We start from the raw sequence: 21527 nt of genomic DNA on the forward strand, positions 1-21527 counted from the left end.
ACAGTTCTTTTGTAGGGACAGTGGTCGTGAGTTGACAGTGCTTGTGATTAGGACAGTATTTGTGATGGGACAGTGCATGTGATGGGATAGTGTCTGCCTGAACAGTTCTTTTGTAGGGACAGTGGTCGTGAGTGGACAGTGCTTGTGATTAGGACAGTATTTGTGATGGGACAGTGCATGTGATGGGATAGTGTCGGACGGAACTTTTGTAGGGACAGTTCTCTTGAGTGGACATGTCTGTGATGCGACAATGCCTGTGATGGCACGATACTTATGATTGAGCAATGGTTTTATTGGACAGTACTTGTAACGTGTGGTCATAACATTCAGACCATGTCTTAATTTTACTATTACTTGGTTTACGGCTTCGCCCACTGAATTACTACATTTGTGTGCATGGTATAACAATTGAATGTTTAGAACAATGTGTAACATATTTTGACCAATATTCGAAAGGAAACTTTTTCACTGGCCATTCGCAGTAACAAAGAGCAGCTACTCTTATTACAGTATTAAGTCACCCCTACCAACAGTTCATGTACAATAGCCGGTAATATTGGACAACAATAACGAGGTCAATAGGGGATGACAATGGCTATAAAATAACTTACTTGTATATCAGATATCTTCCAACAATATAGTTGTCCATCGTACACGGAATAGACATGTTACGATGGATAACCAACCAAATTGGTCAATATCCAGTAGCTCAAGTGTATATCAAGGTACGGCTTGCTGCTTATCGGGCGATATAGTCAAGATACCATGCTGAGTGATGAATTTGATGAAATTTGGTATTCAGATGGTGCATTATGGATCCAGACCGAGTTCGAAAATCAGCAAAGTAGGTTATATCAACCAGGTCAGAGGCCACGTAAAACTGACTAAACCTGTGGGAAACATGTTTTTATCAGGTGTAACTATTGATGGATTTAATCGCATTTAATTTGTTGAATAATTTAATTTTAAACATAGGTCAAATTAGTCAATACTGACGAGGTCAAACATTGCTGAATAATGACTTGAACTGACTTGTGGTACAACAAATATTGATACATTTATATATAATTTGTCACATGTAAATTCAGACTAGGTTAAGTACTCGTAACTAGCCAAATTAGTCAATATCATCAATTTTTGCAGGAGCCAAACACATTCCATGTGTGTGCAAGTCCTAACAAATTTCTGGCCACTGCCACTTATATTTATCATCTTCTAGATCTATTGCTCAAAAACAGAAATTAAGTCTTCAGCTTCTCACAAATGCAACCCAATACATGGTCATTTATAGATGTGTAGTGTATATTTATGTCTAAAAGAAGTCTGTATTACAGACGAATAATAATGAGACGTTTTAAAGCTCACATCTTTTAGGGTATGATCGATTCTAATAATCTTAACTTTTATGATCTTCTTTTGTAATTTGTTAGATTGTGTAGATGTGGATATTGACTTTTTGAAGTGCGAAAACATGTATCTCAGCATGTTGTGTTTCACTTGTCTCTTTACACCCAACCCTGTCGGGGCATAATTCCTGCATATATTTAACTTACACCCTGATTGAGATTGATTTAATGTAATAAGTTCAGGCATGACGAAAACAATCACGAAAATGTTTTTTAAACAACAAAGGAAATTTGATGCCTTCAAGATGTTGTGGACACATCATAAATGAACATTAGAATGATTGTGGTAACAATAGGTGATTTATAAAGAGCAAGGTCAGGGCGGGGTTCGCTAAAAGCGCATGGCACTGTTATGTTACCCTGATCAGTTCCCAGGGGAGTGTAATATATCACGGACTTTCGGCTGTAATCTCAGTATAATATTGTGTCAATATTCAGCTCTATGTTTTTTTCCCCGTATAATCTGTCCTTTACCACAACTGTATGGTTTTCATGATTAAATACAATATTGATGTACAACTTTTACTCCAACGTTTTAAGGTTACTGCTTTCAGTTGATGATTGATTCTGAAACTCATTACGTATATTTTACTTTGTTATATTTTACAGATGTTAATGTTGACGTTTTAAAGTGTGCAAACATGTATTTAGCATGTGGCGTTTTATCGCTCTTTCACATGTCTCTATACATCCCGTCAGCTGTGAAACATAATGTGTCAATATTCCATTTTGTGGGTTTTTCTGTCATTTTTACTCCCCACATTGGTGGTGTTCACAATTAAGTACAATATTGATTAACCCTTTTTATGCTTTTAATAAATTTATTGATTACAATTGTGTTACTTGTTGATTTGTCAGAATGGAGATGCCGTACAATATGTGTACTGATATATAGAAACAGATGCAGTGAGTGTGTCGATGGTAAACTAGTACTTATATAAACTTCTTTTCAGTAAGTTACTCAATGCATAATTTACATGTACATGAATTGATTACTTTCTGTACATCTCTCCTGGAAGACATAGATTAACACGTGACCTATGTCACAGAGGAATTCCCACTGTGCACAAAACACCAGTGTTTTTCCTATTTGTTAGGCTTTTTGGACAAAAACCAAAATGCCCCTAAAAATAGGATTACATGTATAATGTAATAATCCTTTGGGGATTAAGCAACGCTTGGGGTGAGGTTTCGATGACTACCGATGATGATTTAGCCAAGTGCTAACATATATACACGAAACACTCTTACAATTGCAACACACTGCCTGAAAGATCGTTTCTCTCGTCATTATCTGCACCAGGCCATAAATGATCCACGTGGTCACATATCGTCTTTCCTTGTGAAGAGCATGTTTTTCTGGACAGTAGATACTTAATGATATATTTACACATATTATTTATTATATGAGTACCAACGTGCTCAATCGAATGAAGACGGATGCTTGTGTTTGGTTCAACACTTTTCTGAACAATATCAAAGTTCAGTGAAAGATCCTGGATAGAACTATTAACATTGGCAAAATGGATAAGTTTTAAAAATATTTTATCGCGTCACATGACACATATCAAAGATTGGATCTAGGGAATGTTACAAACTAACAGACCATGTTCCAGTATCTTAAACCTGCCAATAATACACATCGGGCATAGTTCGGGACCAGTATCTCTCAACGTGCTGGTCAGATAGAGTAAGGAAAACACATTTAAGGCGTTAATACCTTTAACTGTATCTGCAGCTTTTACTACTACCCGGGGCAATACCTGCAAGTCTATTTGGTAATTGAACACGTCATACTTGGGTGTTTATCTCAGATATTCCCATTGTAATACTGCTGTGAACAGATTATGCCAACTCTGTAAACTGTATTACGGTGTTTACCTTTTGGAATATGTATTGTGGCTGAACTTGAATTAATCTTGTGTGAATACCAACTCGGGTAATGTTTTAGTAAGAGTGTGTCGGGTATACTATATTCAATCGTGTAAACTGTTGTATTACGTTGTGTAGCTTGAAATATGTATTAGGACGAATTGAACGAAGTGGAAATTCTGGAATTGTGAAACTGACTGATAAACTAGTTTGTCAATTATTGCATTCACCTTCAGGCTAGCAATCATCGATTCCCTATCGATACCTCTTTGCCTACAGTCTATTGGGTAAGTATTGCACAGAACGTCACTCTTAAACGTTTTCTTTAACTGTGCGAGCAGTCAAAAGTTTCGTAAACTGAGTATGCTACAACCATATATATAAGAAAATGTAATTTGTTTTCTATGAAAACAGAAATGAACGAACCTACTCGAAATGTGTAGCATCGTTGTCTATTGATGCATCTCGATAATGACTGTGTGACTTCAACAATGGCGTCCTGTACGTCACCAATTAAATGAAACCGCTTATCAGTAACCGTATGGTTGGTTCGGTATCATTATCAGAATATTTAAGACATAACATTGTATTGTGTGAGCATATAGTGGCATAATATTGATTATCTTTCCTAATGACATGCTTTCTAAAATGAAACAAGCGACATTTCTATCTTTTACCTTTAGAATCCGTGTATGAATTCAATGCCCGAGTGAACCGCACATGTATTAAAAAGTGCAAAAGGATTTGTAAACACAAGAAATGATTAATCTTATTAAAACGTTCTTCCTGCTAGGTGAACTATATAATATATCGGATTGTGATAACAGGTTGATCGTATTGGGTTTATCGCATCGATAACCCTACCCACTATACATATATATATATATATATATATGTCACAGGCACCGTGATTGCCTTCTTCTTTCTGCTGGGTTTTCGCTTGTAGTCTACTGTGCTTTGTTCTTGATGGATGCCAACGGCTACCCATTGACCTTCCTCACATATGTGTTTGTTGTATGTGTACAGGAACACAATGTAGATGTTCTCAGCGTCTGGTTTCTCTTCCCAGCTTGCCTGTACTTTCCTGCACTTATCCTCTTTTACCACAAGGTGGTGATGGCGAGATACTTTATGCTTCAGGACAAAATACGCCCAATTGACGACGACCCACCGATCAATGTAGATAACAGGTAAGGCAGAAAATAGTTTTCATTTCTTTCTTATACTTTTATTCAAATTGTTCAAAGACAGTGACTGCATCAAATAATTGTAAAAAATCTGATTCAGTATTATTTCCCTATATATTGTCGGTAGGATGAAATGTGAAACATGAAATGAACGACACTTGAACGACAGTGAAGGGATGAAACCCATGATGTCAAAGAGGTAAGTCCTAATAATTAGAATTTCAGGAGCCTGACTATTGGTGTACTCCCCTGCTTCCTTCGAATTCTAATGGGGACAGTCAAGGCGTCGTGATGGTTGGTAGAGGGAACAAAACCACCTTCACGAGAAACATGGAAAGGCATTATAAAGGTGCAGGCAAACATAAGTATATATACATGTGTACGTAAACAATAATCCGGTTGCATGTTTGAGTGTTGAGCTACTTGTATTGAATACAAAGGTCTAGATGGCTCCACACAACATCTTTTGACCCACAACACAACATGTTGAGATCATCCAGCATGTCTGGTGAAAGATATATTTGTTTTTGTAAATTTAGGCCAATTTATTATTCAACCACTTTCGGATTTATTAAATATAAATCCTATCTAATGATTGGCTGATTATAATTATCTGCCAACTCAAAGTTCGTGATGTGTCTTGAATTGAACAAGATCTGTCACACACGTCGCACTGATTACAAGGGGAAGGTCGGTGGTTCGATCCCCGGCCGTGTCATACAAAAAGGCGTCGTTAAAAAGATGATACATGTTGTTACCCTGCCTAGCGATCGGCATTATTGGGATAAAAGAAGGCCTGGTTGGCTCGGAGTCAGTAAACTGTGGCATTAATTGTATTTCAGTGGGCAAGCACTACAAAACCGGCAAAGTCCAGACTGTACAAGAAGACACACACACATAAGCACAAGCACACGAACGTGCATGCACTTCGCTATATACGTGCAGTACTCTATAAGGCGCCGTTTAATCCCATATCTCCTCACCTCATTTGACATGAATACTAAAGTGGCAGAAGGCTGCTTGATCTGCGCTCGTTACGTCTATCGCAAACTCTTGTTCATCATGACATCTTTAGTCTGCATGCATCCCTCAAGTCACTTCTCTTACATCAGTATGCTACACGTTGAAAACAGCCACAACCACCCTGTTGTCCGGGTCTTCTGTGGTGTCCTCTGGGACGAAACGTTACAAAAGAGACATGACAGCCAAAGAACATTGTTGGGGACATCCGTGCGCCTGTACAGGACATTTCCTAGTGTTGAGCCATCCAAAGATGAACTCATAATCAGCGACACCTTGGGGAGAAAATCGCAACGGCAGATATCAGGTCACTTACTGTATACTGCATACGTATAGAGATTAGCGAGTGAGGTATTTGGGTTTAACGCTGCTTTGAACAATATTCCAGTTATTTCACGGCATGTCGGCTTCGGAAATGCCCGAGGCTATGCATATCAAAACGTTTACCACTTTGGTGAACGGGTGTGGTGTTGACAAATCTAGAGACATAATCGATTCTGCACTGATCCACCCGTTTCCCCAACAGAGGTTAGTACAAGTGGGTGTATTATAAACGTTTTATATATGTCAGTATTATGAATGTTGAACAGGGTAAATATCACATGTAAACAGCTATATACTAGGTCATCTATTCTAAATATTGATCCATTAAATAGCGCACTTGTCAACTGTGTGTTGACTATAACGCTAGAGTAGTATCTGTTGCGCAATTGGTAGGGCAAGTTAGGACAGGGGCCCTTTTCAGCCCACAGGATAAGTTTGTTTGCATAATTTTAGGAAGGAGGGGGTCCTTTACAAATACTTATCAAAGTTATAAGATATGTTCACATAAATGAGAATAAGCTTTTGTTACGTCCAACAACCCCGCAGGGCGGTGTTGTATCCTAGTGGTGAAAGCGTTCGCTCGTCACACCGAATACCCAGGTTCGATTCCACACATGGGTGCTTATATATTGTTACTGTGCCACGATCCTTTCTTCTCGGGTTCGAATCCCAGATTGTCTTCCTCGTACCTGGTTTATATCTTAGCTTAGTCATACGTTTAAAGAGACCGATATCTGTTAATGGCCGTAACGCTATTAAACGCTTGAGACAGAGGTCCACGATTTCTCGGATATCTACTTAAGTGTGGTTTTGAACTGTATACCTTCTGACAAAACTCACAAGTATGAACGGGGGAGATAAAAAATGAAGACATGATGCTTTAACAAACAAACAAGTATCCCCCACAAAAAATATTTTGCTGCTGATACATACACAATTAACTGAATTAGATGTAACATTTATGATAAGATAGTGCGACAACAGTAGGATATATAAACGACATCTTAGTTACCCATGTAAAATCTGTCGACTGTTCCTCCTTCACGACATGTTAAATGTATGCTGACTATTGCTGCTTCACGATGGAAGCGAGAGGGTGTGCCGCATATTATTTATCTTATCCGTTATAACTTTCTCCACTCCGAATATAGTATGGCCACATGGTACCGCGTTAGTGTATGGCGACTCGGGAGGTAAGGCGGGGTATGAGGCGAACCCATAATTTCGTTTTCAAGAAGCTTCGTTATCAGCAGCTCCTGGTTAGGCCTGACCATTGTCCCCACTGGGGTATTATTATTATTATTATTATTATTATTAATAGATAAAATAAAAAATGCAGCAAAGAGGGTTTGGGTGATCCTGGCACAGTCAGGCTGGTTAGCCTCAGGGCCCTTTCACTACACTACAAGTCAAGACAGCGAATTGGACTTCTCCCATAAAGCACTGCCAAGTCGAACACACCAAGAACGTTTCGGAGAATGTGAAGACTCCCCAACACTGCAGCCTTCTGCATTACTCATATTGGCAGAAGGACTGTATTCCTGGCAGCAGATATTCTCACAATGTCAGACAAGAGATTGAAAGGTACCAAATCTTAAGCACCGAGAACAATAGGGAGTAGGACATTTTGTTACTTGGGACACAAGCGTGACATTTCGAAAGCCAGCTCTCGGACCGCATATTTGCCATGTTTCTCCTGAATCTTGTCGATCACATTGGTGTCAAAAGGGACAGAGACTTCAATGATATCAATGATGTCACTGGATTTATCAAAAAGGACAAGATCAGGTTTGTTGGCCTGGATAGGTCTGAGGTTGCATAGGGGTTTATTCCAAAGAATTTTTTATCATATTCCTTGACGCCCTCTTCATATTCTGGGTCGTACCATGGATGGACATCATTGTAAAAATAAAAAGCATGGCGAAGATGGTAATAAATGGTTCGAGCCACTCCTTCATGTCGCTAGGATACCGTGTTTGTGCAAATGCTGAGCATCCACTGATAATGTGTTTGGCAGTCTCATTAAGTTCATTCCATCATCTACATTTCATATTTACATTTTGATGCAAAATCACTCATTGATGGTTTCGAGTGGGAAGTGACTGGTCCTGAGCAGCATACAGAAAGCCTTCTGTTGCACTTATCAGGCCAGCCGACTTCATTCAAGCGATGTATTGTGCAGGGTTGTACGTCTGAACACACTGTACCTAAACTCGATGCAGTGGTCGTTCAGTTAGCCTCTCCTTGAACAACTAAGTCTGGGTCGATTTGATATGGCGCTTCGCTTGGTTGAATCTCATTTCTGTACTGTCCACCAGTATAGAACCATCAACAAATTATGTTATGTCCCACATCCTTAGCTCGTTTAAGAAAACTGTTGAATGTCTTGTTCTCATCATGAGTCATGACATGCTTCACAAGAAAATCATCAGACAAATAAATGTGTCAAGAAGAGCCTCCACATTAATCTAACCACGCCCATTATAATTGGTAAATATACGCGATTGATGGGAGAGCGAGAATGGTGGCAGCTATTGTCGGACATGATTTTTCGTGTGAGGTTGTCAAACCCTGAATCTTTTCTTTTGTCGAATCAACAAAACCAAAAGAATACGAATACGGCGGGTACAGTATTTGTGGCTTTGACTTTATAGCAAACGTTCAGCTCTGAACTCCACATTTTCTTAAGTCTAAATTTGTACTCTAACCCAAAGTTTTTCCTTGACATGGGTATTCTGAAGTTTGTCTCTAACCTGCATATTTAAGTCCGTATAGGCCTGACCTTCCACGAGATGGTCACTAACTCTTCCTCGTAGTAAACTGACTGATGCTCCTATATATGTGTGTGTGTGTGTGTGTGTGTGTGTGTGTGTGTGTGTGTGTGTGTTTGTGTGTGTTCATAAGGATAGCTTTAAATATGTATCGGTGTTTGGGGGGGGGGGGGGGGATGTCTGGGGTTTTGGCCCATGTGTTTGCTTGGCGACACAGCTTCACTTCCCATTCAGTGCAGGTTAGCGCCCTATTTTATGGACTAAGGAAGGTATCCCCAGTTTTGTTCAATGACATTTTTCCATTTAAGTAATAATCCGAACGTATGGTTCAGGGTAAGAATTAAGATCTCCAGCAAGTTATATGCTTGTGGTAAGAGGAGACTAAATGGATCGTGTTTTCAGGTTCTCTAACCTGGTTGATGCATGCCATCGTATCCAAGTTACGTAGATCGCTGCACGCGATTATTTACAGACTGTCATATAGCTGGGAAGTCGCTGGGCGTCAAACCACACACAAATGCACACATGGACTATAAGCCAGCATGATTTAGTAAATATGAACCTGAATAAGAATACTTTGCTTAAATACGTTTTGTTACAAATCGTGTTGATTGTGATATTGACTAGAATATACCATCAGCCTGGACACATAGGAAAGTGATATTTTGTACAAGTGGATAACTGTGGGTACAGTCAACTGCGGTTATACCGCACTTAAATGGACCACTAGTTTTAGTTCGTTATAACCGATATATACAACATCTATACAGCAAATGGCCGGGACCAAAAATTAAGTTCGTAATATCCGTCAGTTCGTTATAAACGTATTTTACTGTAGTTTTAATAGGTAGTTCACCTGAACCCGATACAAATGTTTTCCAACTTGAGTTGCAATGTATGTATGTTTTCGCCTATATATCTACCAGTTTATGAATGTTATCGATCCCAATTGTGTGGTTCGATGCTCATGATATCAATCACTGGATTGTCTAGTCCAGATTCGATTATTTACAGGCCGCCGTCATATAGATGGAACATTGCTGAGTGCGGCGTAAAACAACCTACCAAATAACCAACCAGTTTGTGGAGAGTGTTGGTAAGGAAAGTTATTCTGTATCAGCCATTGATTGCACTGTTGATCATTCATACCCACCTACAGTGAGGCCGATAACAAATTTAACCGGAAATCTAATCCCCTGGTAACTTAAGTAGGTCAGACAGGATTGACAGATAGTGGTCGCGACATAAGACGATGGAGTCGGAAACTTGTAGCTAGTCCCTTTAGGTTGCATGTGTAAGTGTTGTGACATTGCTTTGTGGATCGTGTCGGTTATTGGGCATATGTATACGTCCTAGTGTCATATGCAGTGTTGTATATTGTGTTGACTTTAGGACAAAAGAACAAACATTGAGGTAAGAAACATGGTTTATACTTCCTCGTGTCTGATATGATATTTCTTTGATATTATGTGTTGTTATATGAGGTTCTTATGATGAGGTTGTTTTCATAACATTTAGCTGTGTACATACCATGCTCATGGGCGCGACAGTCATGCTAAGATTATGTCACAGGAACTCGTTATTAGTCAGCAAATACAAATATGCACCCCCATATACAAGTAGAGAAAAGGAAGGTCACTCGATCGCCATCTTGCCGTGTGTTTTATATCGACAACCAGGTCATTTATCGACAACCATTTTTCATTTGTTCATGTAAAAACATTTCTGGCCCTAGATCGATAAATTTCTACACGTGTACAAGCCATCCAATGGATTAATGTCCATTACTTTCCGAAATATCATAATTGTAGACTTCTGCAACGGGCAGAATCGAACGAGTCACCTCATTGGCTGACCTATTTAAACCAATACAATCAATATAAAAAAAACAACACTCATATGGATCCGACCCGCGTTTACAATGATAGTGAAACAATGATATAATAATGACAAACAAGTGTGCGTGTGTGTGTGTGAGTGTGTGTGTGTGTGTGGCTGCTTATACTGGTCCGATGCTTGTCGACTGATGCCGATTTATAGTGCAAGCCCACTCAAATACCATGCCTCAGTTTCGCATGAATACCTCACTCAGACACAGTATACAGACTCTGAGCCGACCAGTCCTTGTTTTAGCCCCTTTATGGCGTGCGCCAGACAGGGTAACAACAAGTACCATCTTTAAACGTGTTTTGGTATGATCGAACCCCGACCTTCCGCTCTCCGGGTGTACGCTCTACCGCTAGACCACGGAGGCGGTCTTATCGTTGATGCAATGAGCATGATTGGTGTATGTATTCATAATCAAATTTAAGGCATCTTCGCAATTCCATCACATAAACATAATGTTATTACATAATGTTGGACATTCAATAATCATAGGATATCTTGAATATACCAACAGTCACAAGATTAATTTACTTTTAAATCTTAAAGTAGTATTCTCTGAAACAATGATTTTTTTTAAGTGTGATATCATTACACTTATAGACTGCCGCAATACAAAATAGCCTTTTCTGTAACCTTTTGACGCATTGCTGCAACTTCAATATTTGGTGTTTTTTCACATCTCTCTTTGATGCCACGGTAAACCTTTATATTTTTGGTCACCAAACTTGTCAAAAACCGTATGTGTAATATCTCGTACTTGAACAGTGCTTTTTCGATCTTCAATTTTCATGTAACCAGTAATGATGTTTTAAGAAATTAAAATTGCTGCATATGGATTTATTGTAAAATCATAATCACGATCATTTGAAAGAATAAAAAAAAGTTCATATTGCAATTATCACAAGTGCAGATGCTGGGATTAGGGAGGGTTTAGGAGGCCCATATGATCCTGTCATGGGGTGTTTTAGTTTATAAAAATATGAGGCATAATTTTCTGTTACAAACGTGGTGTCCAGTTTGTGTGGATCGATGCTCATGATGTAAATCACTGTCCAGAATATCTGGTCTAAACTCACTTGTTTACAGACCGCAGTCATGTAGCTTAAATATTGCTGATTGCGGCGTTAAACAACCAACAAATAAGAACTAAACAAACAAACAATATAATTTCAGCTACCATGATAGAGTGATGGCGTCAATAATAAGCAACCAAACTCTCCCTGCCTGTGCGGACTCTATTGATGTATCGGCGTTCAACCATTACACCACCCTCCTTGCGGTGAGTTCAGCAATACCTTTAGCATCCAATTCAGGGCGGGACAACTTCCCAATGGCCAGCAGTCCGAACATGACCACACAGAAGGAAGCGAGCTAATAAAACATATTTTATATCACTGGAATGATCTCGAAGAGGCGAATCCAAATAATGTGTGTTCATATGTTCATAAGCTCAAAAATTGGCTCAGAAAATGCATAAGTGCAGAAATTTAAGAACATTACTTACCTTACCTTACAATATGAATTCTGTTTTTCATCCGGTCATTGAAGGCTATGTGCACATATTCTGAAAAGACATGAAAAACACATTAAATTCTTTTCATTTCAGCAATGAACACATTCCACATGCTTTAGACACATGAACAATGTAAGATAGATTGAATAAATTTGAAGCATAGCATATTTAAAGTTCTAGATCACATAGCATACTTACCATTTATGAGCTTCATGGGTTATGAGCTATTTAAATATTCTTAGAATTACCTCCATCAATGCACTCCACACGAGCAGGGTACCGATCTGCTCTATGCTCTAGCCATGGGGCCTCAACGTCGTCACCTAAATCAGATATACTTGTATATTAATTCTTGTAACATGTATATTAATACTTGTCATATGTATATTAATTCTTGTAACATGCATATTAATTCTTGTAACATGTACATTAATTCTTGTAGGCTTAAAAAAAAGTCACAGATAAAGGTTTTAGGCAGCACAAATATGTAAATAGTGATCAGCTCTGAAGATATATGAGATGTAAAAATTCAGATAAAAAGCTACGAGAAATACAGTTTGTATTGATGGTAAGTTAACCGTTATTCATGTTTTTGTAATCTGTGTGGAAATTATTAACTGATTATGTTGATGATGTATCTTTGAATACTCTAAGAAAAGGATTCTCCTTACCTCCAACCGGATCTTGTTATAGATAACCATAGCCAATCCAATGCATGTTTACGTTCTCCTTTTGGACAGATAATACTTGGGCTTTTTACCTGTATTTTGGTATTAAAGATTAAAAATAAATTATGATTTAGGCAGAAAATGAAGGATAACATGAATTTCTATTTTGAAAATAGCTTTAAAAATGCTCCACTGACATTTTCCGAGAATCTATAATTAGCAGACAGAAAACAAGTCAGTACTGGAATACAAAGCGTATAAAGATCTCAACTCATACCACTATGCACTTCCTGTCCGAAAACATTTAACTTAAACCATATGTCTCCCTAACTTCGATAAAACAATAACAAGTACTTGATACTTAAAGGACAATAACCATAACCATAAACTGGGCTTCAATAGAGAACATCGAATTACAAGAGGGCAACAGGGCCTGCATCGCTCAACTGGATATTTACACAATTATGACAAAAAATATATATCAGGGCCTAGATTTTCGAAACGATCGTAGCCCTAAAATTATCGTAGATTTGTCGTAAGGAAATCGTAGGCTATCGTAGCATATTTTCGAAACTATCGTAGCCCTAAGATATCTTAAGATTGTCGTAAATCTAAGATAGCCCCATACCTGTCGTAAGTTTATTTTATCTTCATCCAAGATGGCGGCATACTTCTCCATAGATATTTTGACAAACAATTAGTCTGTTTACGTCCAAACGTTGACATTTCATTTTGTAAAACTGTGTGATTCAAATTTACACTTCGAAAGCACGAAGAACGCATCAAGGATTTCACGTAAAAAATGTTCTTAATCGCGACAGCAATCCACATAACTGTGGAGTCGATAGCTTACAATATATTTCTATCCGAGTCCATGCTGAAGAAGTTTGAAACAACATACCTTTTCGATAATTTTGGAAGGATTAAAACGGAAGGTGTCGCCAGGCTACAGTAATGACCGTGACCCCATTGATAACTCAGGGAAGCTAATCTTAGTTCAAACTCTAGTTGAGAGTGGTTTCCCTTTGTATTCCCCCCCGGGACACCTTGCTCAATGTTACAGTTTTCATAAAGCCCAGAGTTCCGCTGTTATATTTTATTGATCGCATTTGTGTCAATGCTTTAGTCTTTATTTTCGCATTTTATAAAACTATATCAATCTGCATATGTTAAAAAAACCCATAAATTTAAAAGGATAGAAAATGACTACATTATATGTTATCTATGTGTGAAGAAAACAAAAGTAATGAGTTCTGGAGAGAAATTGGTAAACTTGGGTTATCAAATGATAGGAAGAAACAAATTCCCATGAAGATGAAGTTAGACAATGAATAAATCACATCTGATGCAGACACTGTATCACAACACTGGAGAGACTCATATCATTCATTGTTTTCTGCTAATGAAGAAAAGAGCAGCAAACTGTTTGATGGTGAATTTTATCAAAATATAATAGAAGAATTAGCTCAATTGAAGAAAACAGAAGAGGACAGAGATATCTCAAGTATAAATGAACCTATTTCATTCAGTGAGGTTGAGATAGCTGTTAATCATCTCCAGAAAGGTAAAGCTGTTGGTTTGGATAATATTCCTGCTGAAGTCCTACAAAATAATCACTGTATTAAGCTACTCCACAAATTAATACACTTTTGTCTTGAGAATTCAGTTGCACCTAATGAATGGAATAAAGGAATCATAAATTCTATTCCAAAGTCAAATAGTGATCCACTTGACCCACTTAGCTATAGAGGAATAACTCTGTTATCTATTCCATGTAAGGTATACACAGACATCCTAAATAGAAGGATTCAATCCTGTTTAGAAGATAATAATACATTAGTAGAAGGGCAGAATGGATTCAGACAGAATCGCAGTTGCATAGATCATGTTTATGCACTTTACAACATCATCAATGTGAGAAAGTCCACTAAAAGTCAACATTTGTGTGTTTTGTTGACATAAAGAAGGCATTTGACTCTGTTGACAGGCAATGCTTATGGTTCAAGCTTATGAAGTGTGGAATAAAAGGAAAACTTCTTCAATGCATACAGTCACTCTACAACAATGTGCAATGCACAGTTAAATTAAATGACTTGTATACAGATCCATTTGATGTGAATTATGGTGTTAAACAAGGCTGTAAATTATCCCCAACTTTATTTTCTATTTACATCAATGATCTTGCTGAGGAATTGAAAGGTTTACAATGTGGAATTGAAATAGAGAACTATATGTTATCTGTTCTCCTATATGCGGATGACCTAGCATTAATCGCCCCGGATGAAGATTCTCTACAGAAAATGCTATGTATACACAGTGAATGGTGCAGAAAGTGGAGGTTAGAAATAAACTGTGAGAAAACACAAGTTGTGCATTTCAGACCCAAGTCTACAATCATTTCAGATTACCAGTTTAAATGTGGCTTAAATGTTGTACCATATACAGAGAGCTATAGATACATGGGCATCTGGTTGAATCAACATATGGACATGCATAAGACCGTAAAAGAACTTTGTAAATCTGCCAGTAGAGCACTATCTGTATTGTACACTAAATTTAGAAGTTGTGGTGGGATGTCCTATGAAGTGTATACCACGTTGTACAATACCCATATCAAGCCTGTTTTGTTCTATGGAGATGGTATATGGGGGATTTACAAATACAGGGAGGTGCAAGTCATCCAAAACAAAGCTTGTAGATTTTTTCTAGGAACCGGTCAAATTGCATCGAACTTGGCGATTCGCAGCGATATGGGATGGTCATCAAGTGATGTGGATCAAAAGATAGAATTATTTAGACAATTCTTCAGATGTGAATCAATGCCAGATAGCAGAATTCCAAATATTATTCATAAGTGGGTAATGTATCAAAGTAAATCTCTTGATAAAAGAACTGAAATGCTGATACGAGACTTAAATGTGGATGGGATTATCAGTGACAGTGACAATAACAAGAAAAAAGTGAACTTACTGAAGGATATCTTGAAAGAGAAAGATAGTGAATCATGGTGTAAACAAGTGTGGGATGATGAGAACAAACCAAATGGTAACAAGCTAAGGACTTTCAGACTTTTCAAATTTGATGTGAATGTGAGCCACTATGTGAAATGTGTGAAGCGAAGGGATTATCGAAGTGTTTTATGTTAGTTTAGGTGTGGTAACCTCCCTCTATTAGTCGAAACAGGCCGCTATTCCAAGCCACCTATTCCTTTAAATGATAGAATATGTAAATTTTGTGCAGAAAAAAATAATTATGTTATTGAGGATGAATCACACTTTTTAATAGATTGTTTTGTATACAGTGACCTGAGATATCAACTACTACACAAGGCAGCTGAATTAAATCAGGACTTTTATTATTTTAATAGCATTCAGCAATTATCTTATTTGATGCAAGAAGTGATTTTACAGCCGCTTTTAGCAACACATTATACAGCATGTATAGAAGGAGAGTGCATCTCTTCTAGTCTTAACATTGTATATAATATTTTTATTTTGTGTTTTATATTTAATAATGTTATATGTTTTAAATGCTTTAAGAGTGTCTCATAAGCCCTAGAGGCTGGATATTGTACTTTTAATGGCAACTTGCTTTTGTTTAAAATGTGTTTTATGTACAATATGTGACACTTAAATAAACATTTCTTCTTCTTCTGTATGTTCACGTTAACTTGTGGCATTCCATGAGACAACATAATTGACAATTCCTAAATTATCTCTCTTTGCGAACGAAAATTAGAGTCACTTTTAAATTTTGAAAATAATTATGGATCTAGATAGATAAAAAAATAATTTCATCATCTAAATACTAATAGCTTGATATTGAATTTAAGTCCTTGGTGAAGGCGTGAAATATATTGGATACATAAGTAAAAAAACAAACTTAACAAGCTTAGATTGTTATAAAAACTTGCTTGTGGGTGCGCTGCGTCGTGAACAATTTTTGTTTTGAGTGTTTCCACGTATAATGTTGGTGTTTACACTAATATAAACTTGACTTTTGACATAAACATAAAAATATACAGTATACTTTACTTAACATCAGACTTGAACACGCATGTTAAATGCTGAACGCATATGCAGTTCGATCAAAGGTCTCGTCATTGTCATTTAGAATAACGTCACTTACTTTCGTCCTTGACTTTGTACGCGATGTGTTTATATCATACAGTTCTGTGCGCTCACGAGAGGACCATTTGAAGGGAAAATAGTGAAGTATGTTTTAGCACATTATTTCAATTCTATATTCTAATAGATAGAGTGTGGTAACACTACACTTATTGATTATAACATTTATTGGTTTTGAAAAATGCTATTACATGGCACACGAATGCTATTTGTGTTCGGGTAGTCATAGCATCTTTAATCATAAGAACAAAACGTCTGCATGTAGGATTGTACAGAATTTCACTCAAATATGTGCATGTTTAACAATGTGACCAGACAATATGATCATTAATTCCCTGTCACTTATCTATGTTGTTGTTATCGTCAGCAGCTGGGAAAACCTAGTGACACCCCGCTTTTTCAATCTCAAACACAAATGAGTTCTCTGTCAGAGTTACGATAGGTATCGTGCGATCTGCGACAGGTTTACGATAGTTTCGAAAATCTATCTTATCTTAACCTTAAGATATCTTATCTTTGAACGTAAGTTGTTAAGATTTATCTTAGTTAAGATCGTTTCAAAAATCTAGGGCCTGCATTGTACATGTGTATAATACTGCAAATATTTCGTAATTTTGACTCTGTCGGCATTTAAAAGGAGTGGATGGCAAATCTGACAGCATGAACATGTATTCTTTTGAAATATGTATCCTTCCGTAACATAAGTTCGATCATAACATAAGTTCGATCAGCCATTTTCATCACTTACTCTCGCGTTGTTGTACGAGATTTTGCGGTACCTGGAGCTTTCATCGAGAGCGGCAGCCTTTCGCTTCGACTGGACTAAATATGCTTCGTGTGAAAATGCACAACGTAAGTTTAATCCAAATAATAATAAAAAAAATGTACTTTTAACCAAGGATTCCTTAACTCACTTTTTCCACAAACAAAACATCGTAATATTAAAGAAATGAGCCATCGTAAATGTCAGAGAAAATGTCGTCTGCTTTGTTTACTATCTGGACAATGGAAGTCACATGACACAATAGGTCACGCCCTCGCCAGATTAAAAATCTATGGAAGCTTCACTGGGCCATATCTTATTTCGATTTCCGCGTAATTTAAAGCTCTCTGGTCGACGTGAACTTTTTATATTAGGGGTTTTCAAGTGTATGCAAGTTATTTCAAAGAATGAATTTAATATCACTGCAAACACGAAAACGTCGTTTTTTTCCGTATATGGTCATTGGACGGAAAAACGACTAAAAATTCATTAAAATTGATTAATTGGTCAGCGTCTAGAAAGTGTCCAGAAAAGGGTCGAGTTTTTCAAGCGTAAAATGGACGGAAAAACGATGCTTTTTGCTCCGCCTTGTACAACTGTTAACGGCCAATCAGATGGCGCTGGTCCCCCGACGCACGTGATGTCCAAGGCTTCCTTTCGGAAGCTTTAGGTTTCGTATTTCTAGCATGCCTTGCTCTAGTATCTCTCGCGCGCAGTGCAGTGAGATTTGCTGATAAGCTAGTTTTAGGATATGTTACATGTTAATGGAATTCAGACACGCGCCAAGAAGTCAAACCAAACAATGTTACTAAGTTTATTGTGGTAACGGCTATGTACAGTTACCCCTATAGGATAATGGGGGTTATAACAATAACTAATTTTTTAATGTGAAGTTTACAAGATATACGACTTGGACGCGAGGTCGGTCACACGACGTTCTTCACGTGACTGTATTTTTGAAAAGCCGTAAACTCTGACTACTTCCACATTCCTGGGGAAAACCCTTGGAATTCCCTGGTACGAATTCATACAGAAGCGTGGTTGCAAGCCCATTTAAGGATACCCTCGCTACAACCCATCCCAGAGAGAGAAAAAACACGAAAAAAAATCCAAACTGTCGCAGTGACAATTTACAGAAATCTATGAATTTACCTTAGTATCTATTTGACACATCTTCACAATCACCTTTCAATGATCGGCCAATTGATCAGTGATGCCAAAGGCTTGAAATAGCCACAGGTTAATTAACAACTTCGAAAATATCTCCCGTCACGTTTATCGTGTCGGCCATTTTGACGTATTGTACTTGATGTAGATGTATTACGACGCTGTCATTGTAATTGACTTACTGAGGTAATTCTGTAAAAGATCTTCTCATCTTATGAGGATATTGTTTGGAATATATTTCTTGTAAACATACTAAAACATATGTTCCTCGCTTTGGGGGGAACTATTTTATTCCGGGGTGGCCCATTAAATCTAGTAGTAAGTCAAGGCACCATGCGTGATCTGTTATTTTATGTGTTTAAATTACGATTTGGGGCGTTAATAAAATACACTGACGCAAGTATATTCTATTCAAATCAATTGGATAATTGAATATGCTTTCTTTTACATATAACATAACATCACTGCACAAAATATGAACAGTTGCAGTAACACACTACGGTAATCGCATTAAACATCATTTTCAACTGTACAGTATTTCAGTATTTCAGTTATATCATGGTGTATCAGACTGCTGTGGGATAAAAATCCGAAGTGGTTCAGGTCATCCAGTGGGTGTTCGGGAAAAGTTGAGCGTATCCTGCCACACAAGTGGCACCCGTCACAAACACATGCAAGGACAAGTCAATTGTTCACCTGAACAAAGCACGGAAACACACAATGATGCCCGTCCTCAGTTTTACAGAGCATGTAAATTATTTTGTCCGTCAAAAACATGAACGAGTATAAACAATATGTTCATTCACGTAATACATGTCATACATTTGACAAAATGTAATTTGACTCGGAGCATTATTGTTAATCACAGAGTATGCAGTTGAACTCATCACCCATCCCATTATTGATAACCCCTTCTTGAAGATCTATGAAATCAGAAGCTGCAACACTCTATCTTTTAACTGGCATGTCAGACTTCTATTTCATTACTCAGTTTTATTTGCACGGATTACTATGGAAGGGACATTGTCTCGTTGTCGCATTGTCGCATTGACGCATTGACGCCTTTACAACAACAAGCAAAACCTGTCAAAATTAACAAAAGCGCGACAATTGGCCATTTGTCGCATTGTCGCGTGTTCGCATTGTCGCTCTTTGATAATCCTTTTCTTTATTTTACAAAAGGGCGACGATGCCGTAACGCGACATTTTCAAGGTCAAAATATGTACGTCTTGAAATGAAAACACAAGTCCGTCCGCGAGTCCATAACGTTTTATTATGAGCTCTTCTCTAAAAGTGCTTAGTGTTCAACTCCCAGTTCCAAACACGTAGTACCTCCTCAATAATCCACATACCTCCAGTGCAGTGGTCTTCCGGAAGATCTTACTCTTGACCGTATTAGACAACTGACGAGTGCACGCCTGACCTGTGACCTCGTTGCAACCCTCATGAGGTGTTTGCCGAAGGGAGAGGTGTAGGAAATGTGTGCTCCAGCCCAGCGCAGAGCTCGCGACACACTGTATACTGATGTATACAGTATATTGCAGTTGATATACTGCATACTGCATGTGATACTTATTTGCGGAAATGTTACAACTTTCAAGATTCAAGATTCAATTTGCATATATTTCATATACAACAGACCGCCGTCATATATCACTGGAATACTGCTGAGAGCGGCGTTAAAACAAATTGTTTTCATAATGGAGCGCTGCAGTCATTTAAAATAGAACCGTATACATATGTACATGTAGTACCAACTCACTCTATTTCTTTCGAATATTCAGCAGAAAATATATTATTAACCAGGTCTTTGGGAAAAGATATCAGATTTTCATAAGCAGCCACATAGGGATGATAAAGGACCCCTCGCTGATTAGGTTCTTGTTTACTTAAGAGCAGAGTTGGCCATGTTAGATGATATAACCAAAATCCGGGAGCTCCGGCGGGGGGCAAGCTGGTCTTGTTAGTGTATGGTATGAGCTGTGACGTTGACCCAAGAGAATAATGTAAAACATGAGACCAACTCAAGTCTATAATGATTGGGAAAGTCTAGATTTCCACAGCTCTAGCCTGAAATTAAGGATTGTTCTATGCTCCATTTTAATTGTATTATTTTCATTTTGTAGACATGGAATGACCAACCAGGAAAGAAATTGATGGAATATTAATATCACATGTTACCACTGATCCAGTTAAATTCATCACACAATAATAAATTAGTATTTGACATTACGGCATTTGATTATTAGGGCATGATCATGTACATGTTCACTGTAGTAATGTACACACCAGTCAACTTGATTATAATTTTTATCAAAGTGTAGCGCGGCATCAACGATTACTTTATGATATCCTCACTTGTCATCGATGTATTGACATCGAACAATGGACGGAAATTCGAAATTCTTATGGATAGCTTCAATAGGGACAGCGTCGGTGTCAGTACAATTTTCCTAGTTAAAATAAGTATCTACAAAATATAATCTGAAGCAGACAAGAACAATATTTTTTTATTAATGCTTACTTTCATGGATAGAATTAAGGCAATCTAGGCTTGCCAAATCGTTCTAGACTTGAGCTGGATTCCTTTTAAATTTATTCTGTATGGTCTGGGAGACGAACAGGCGTCAGTATCGCATGGAGAACTGGGACAGCCTTAATCAGTGTAATCAGATATGTTGTGGAGTTTCGGTTTTGGGCTGTTTGCTGAATATATAGAATTGCGAGTTATGTATACTCTGTATTCTTTCGTCATGGAAGTCCATATTTCAAGGCATGTATTTGATATTCATAATAACTCCACAAAAGCTACACAATGGCA

General features: G+C 37.7%; 1 protein-coding gene across 1 annotated transcript in view; it reads left to right on the plus strand.

Moving 5' to 3' along the window:
• Positions 1–11656: 11656 nt before the first annotated feature.
• The window catches only part of LOC139465720 (stimulated by retinoic acid gene 6 protein-like), a 37143-nt gene continuing 27272 nt past the window's right edge, over positions 11657–21527 (plus strand). Inside the window, exon 1 of the mRNA XM_071247549.1 lies at positions 11657–11746. Within this exon, the coding sequence (XP_071103650.1) occupies positions 11657–11746 (90 nt within the window). The remainder of the gene's footprint in view (positions 11747–21527) is intronic.

The sequence above is a fragment of the Haliotis cracherodii genome, unplaced genomic scaffold, assembly GCF_022045235.1.
Source record: "Haliotis cracherodii isolate W230 unplaced genomic scaffold, xgHalCrac1.p SCAF_1, whole genome shotgun sequence".
Taxonomy (NCBI): Eukaryota; Metazoa; Mollusca; class Gastropoda; order Lepetellida; family Haliotidae; genus Haliotis; species Haliotis cracherodii.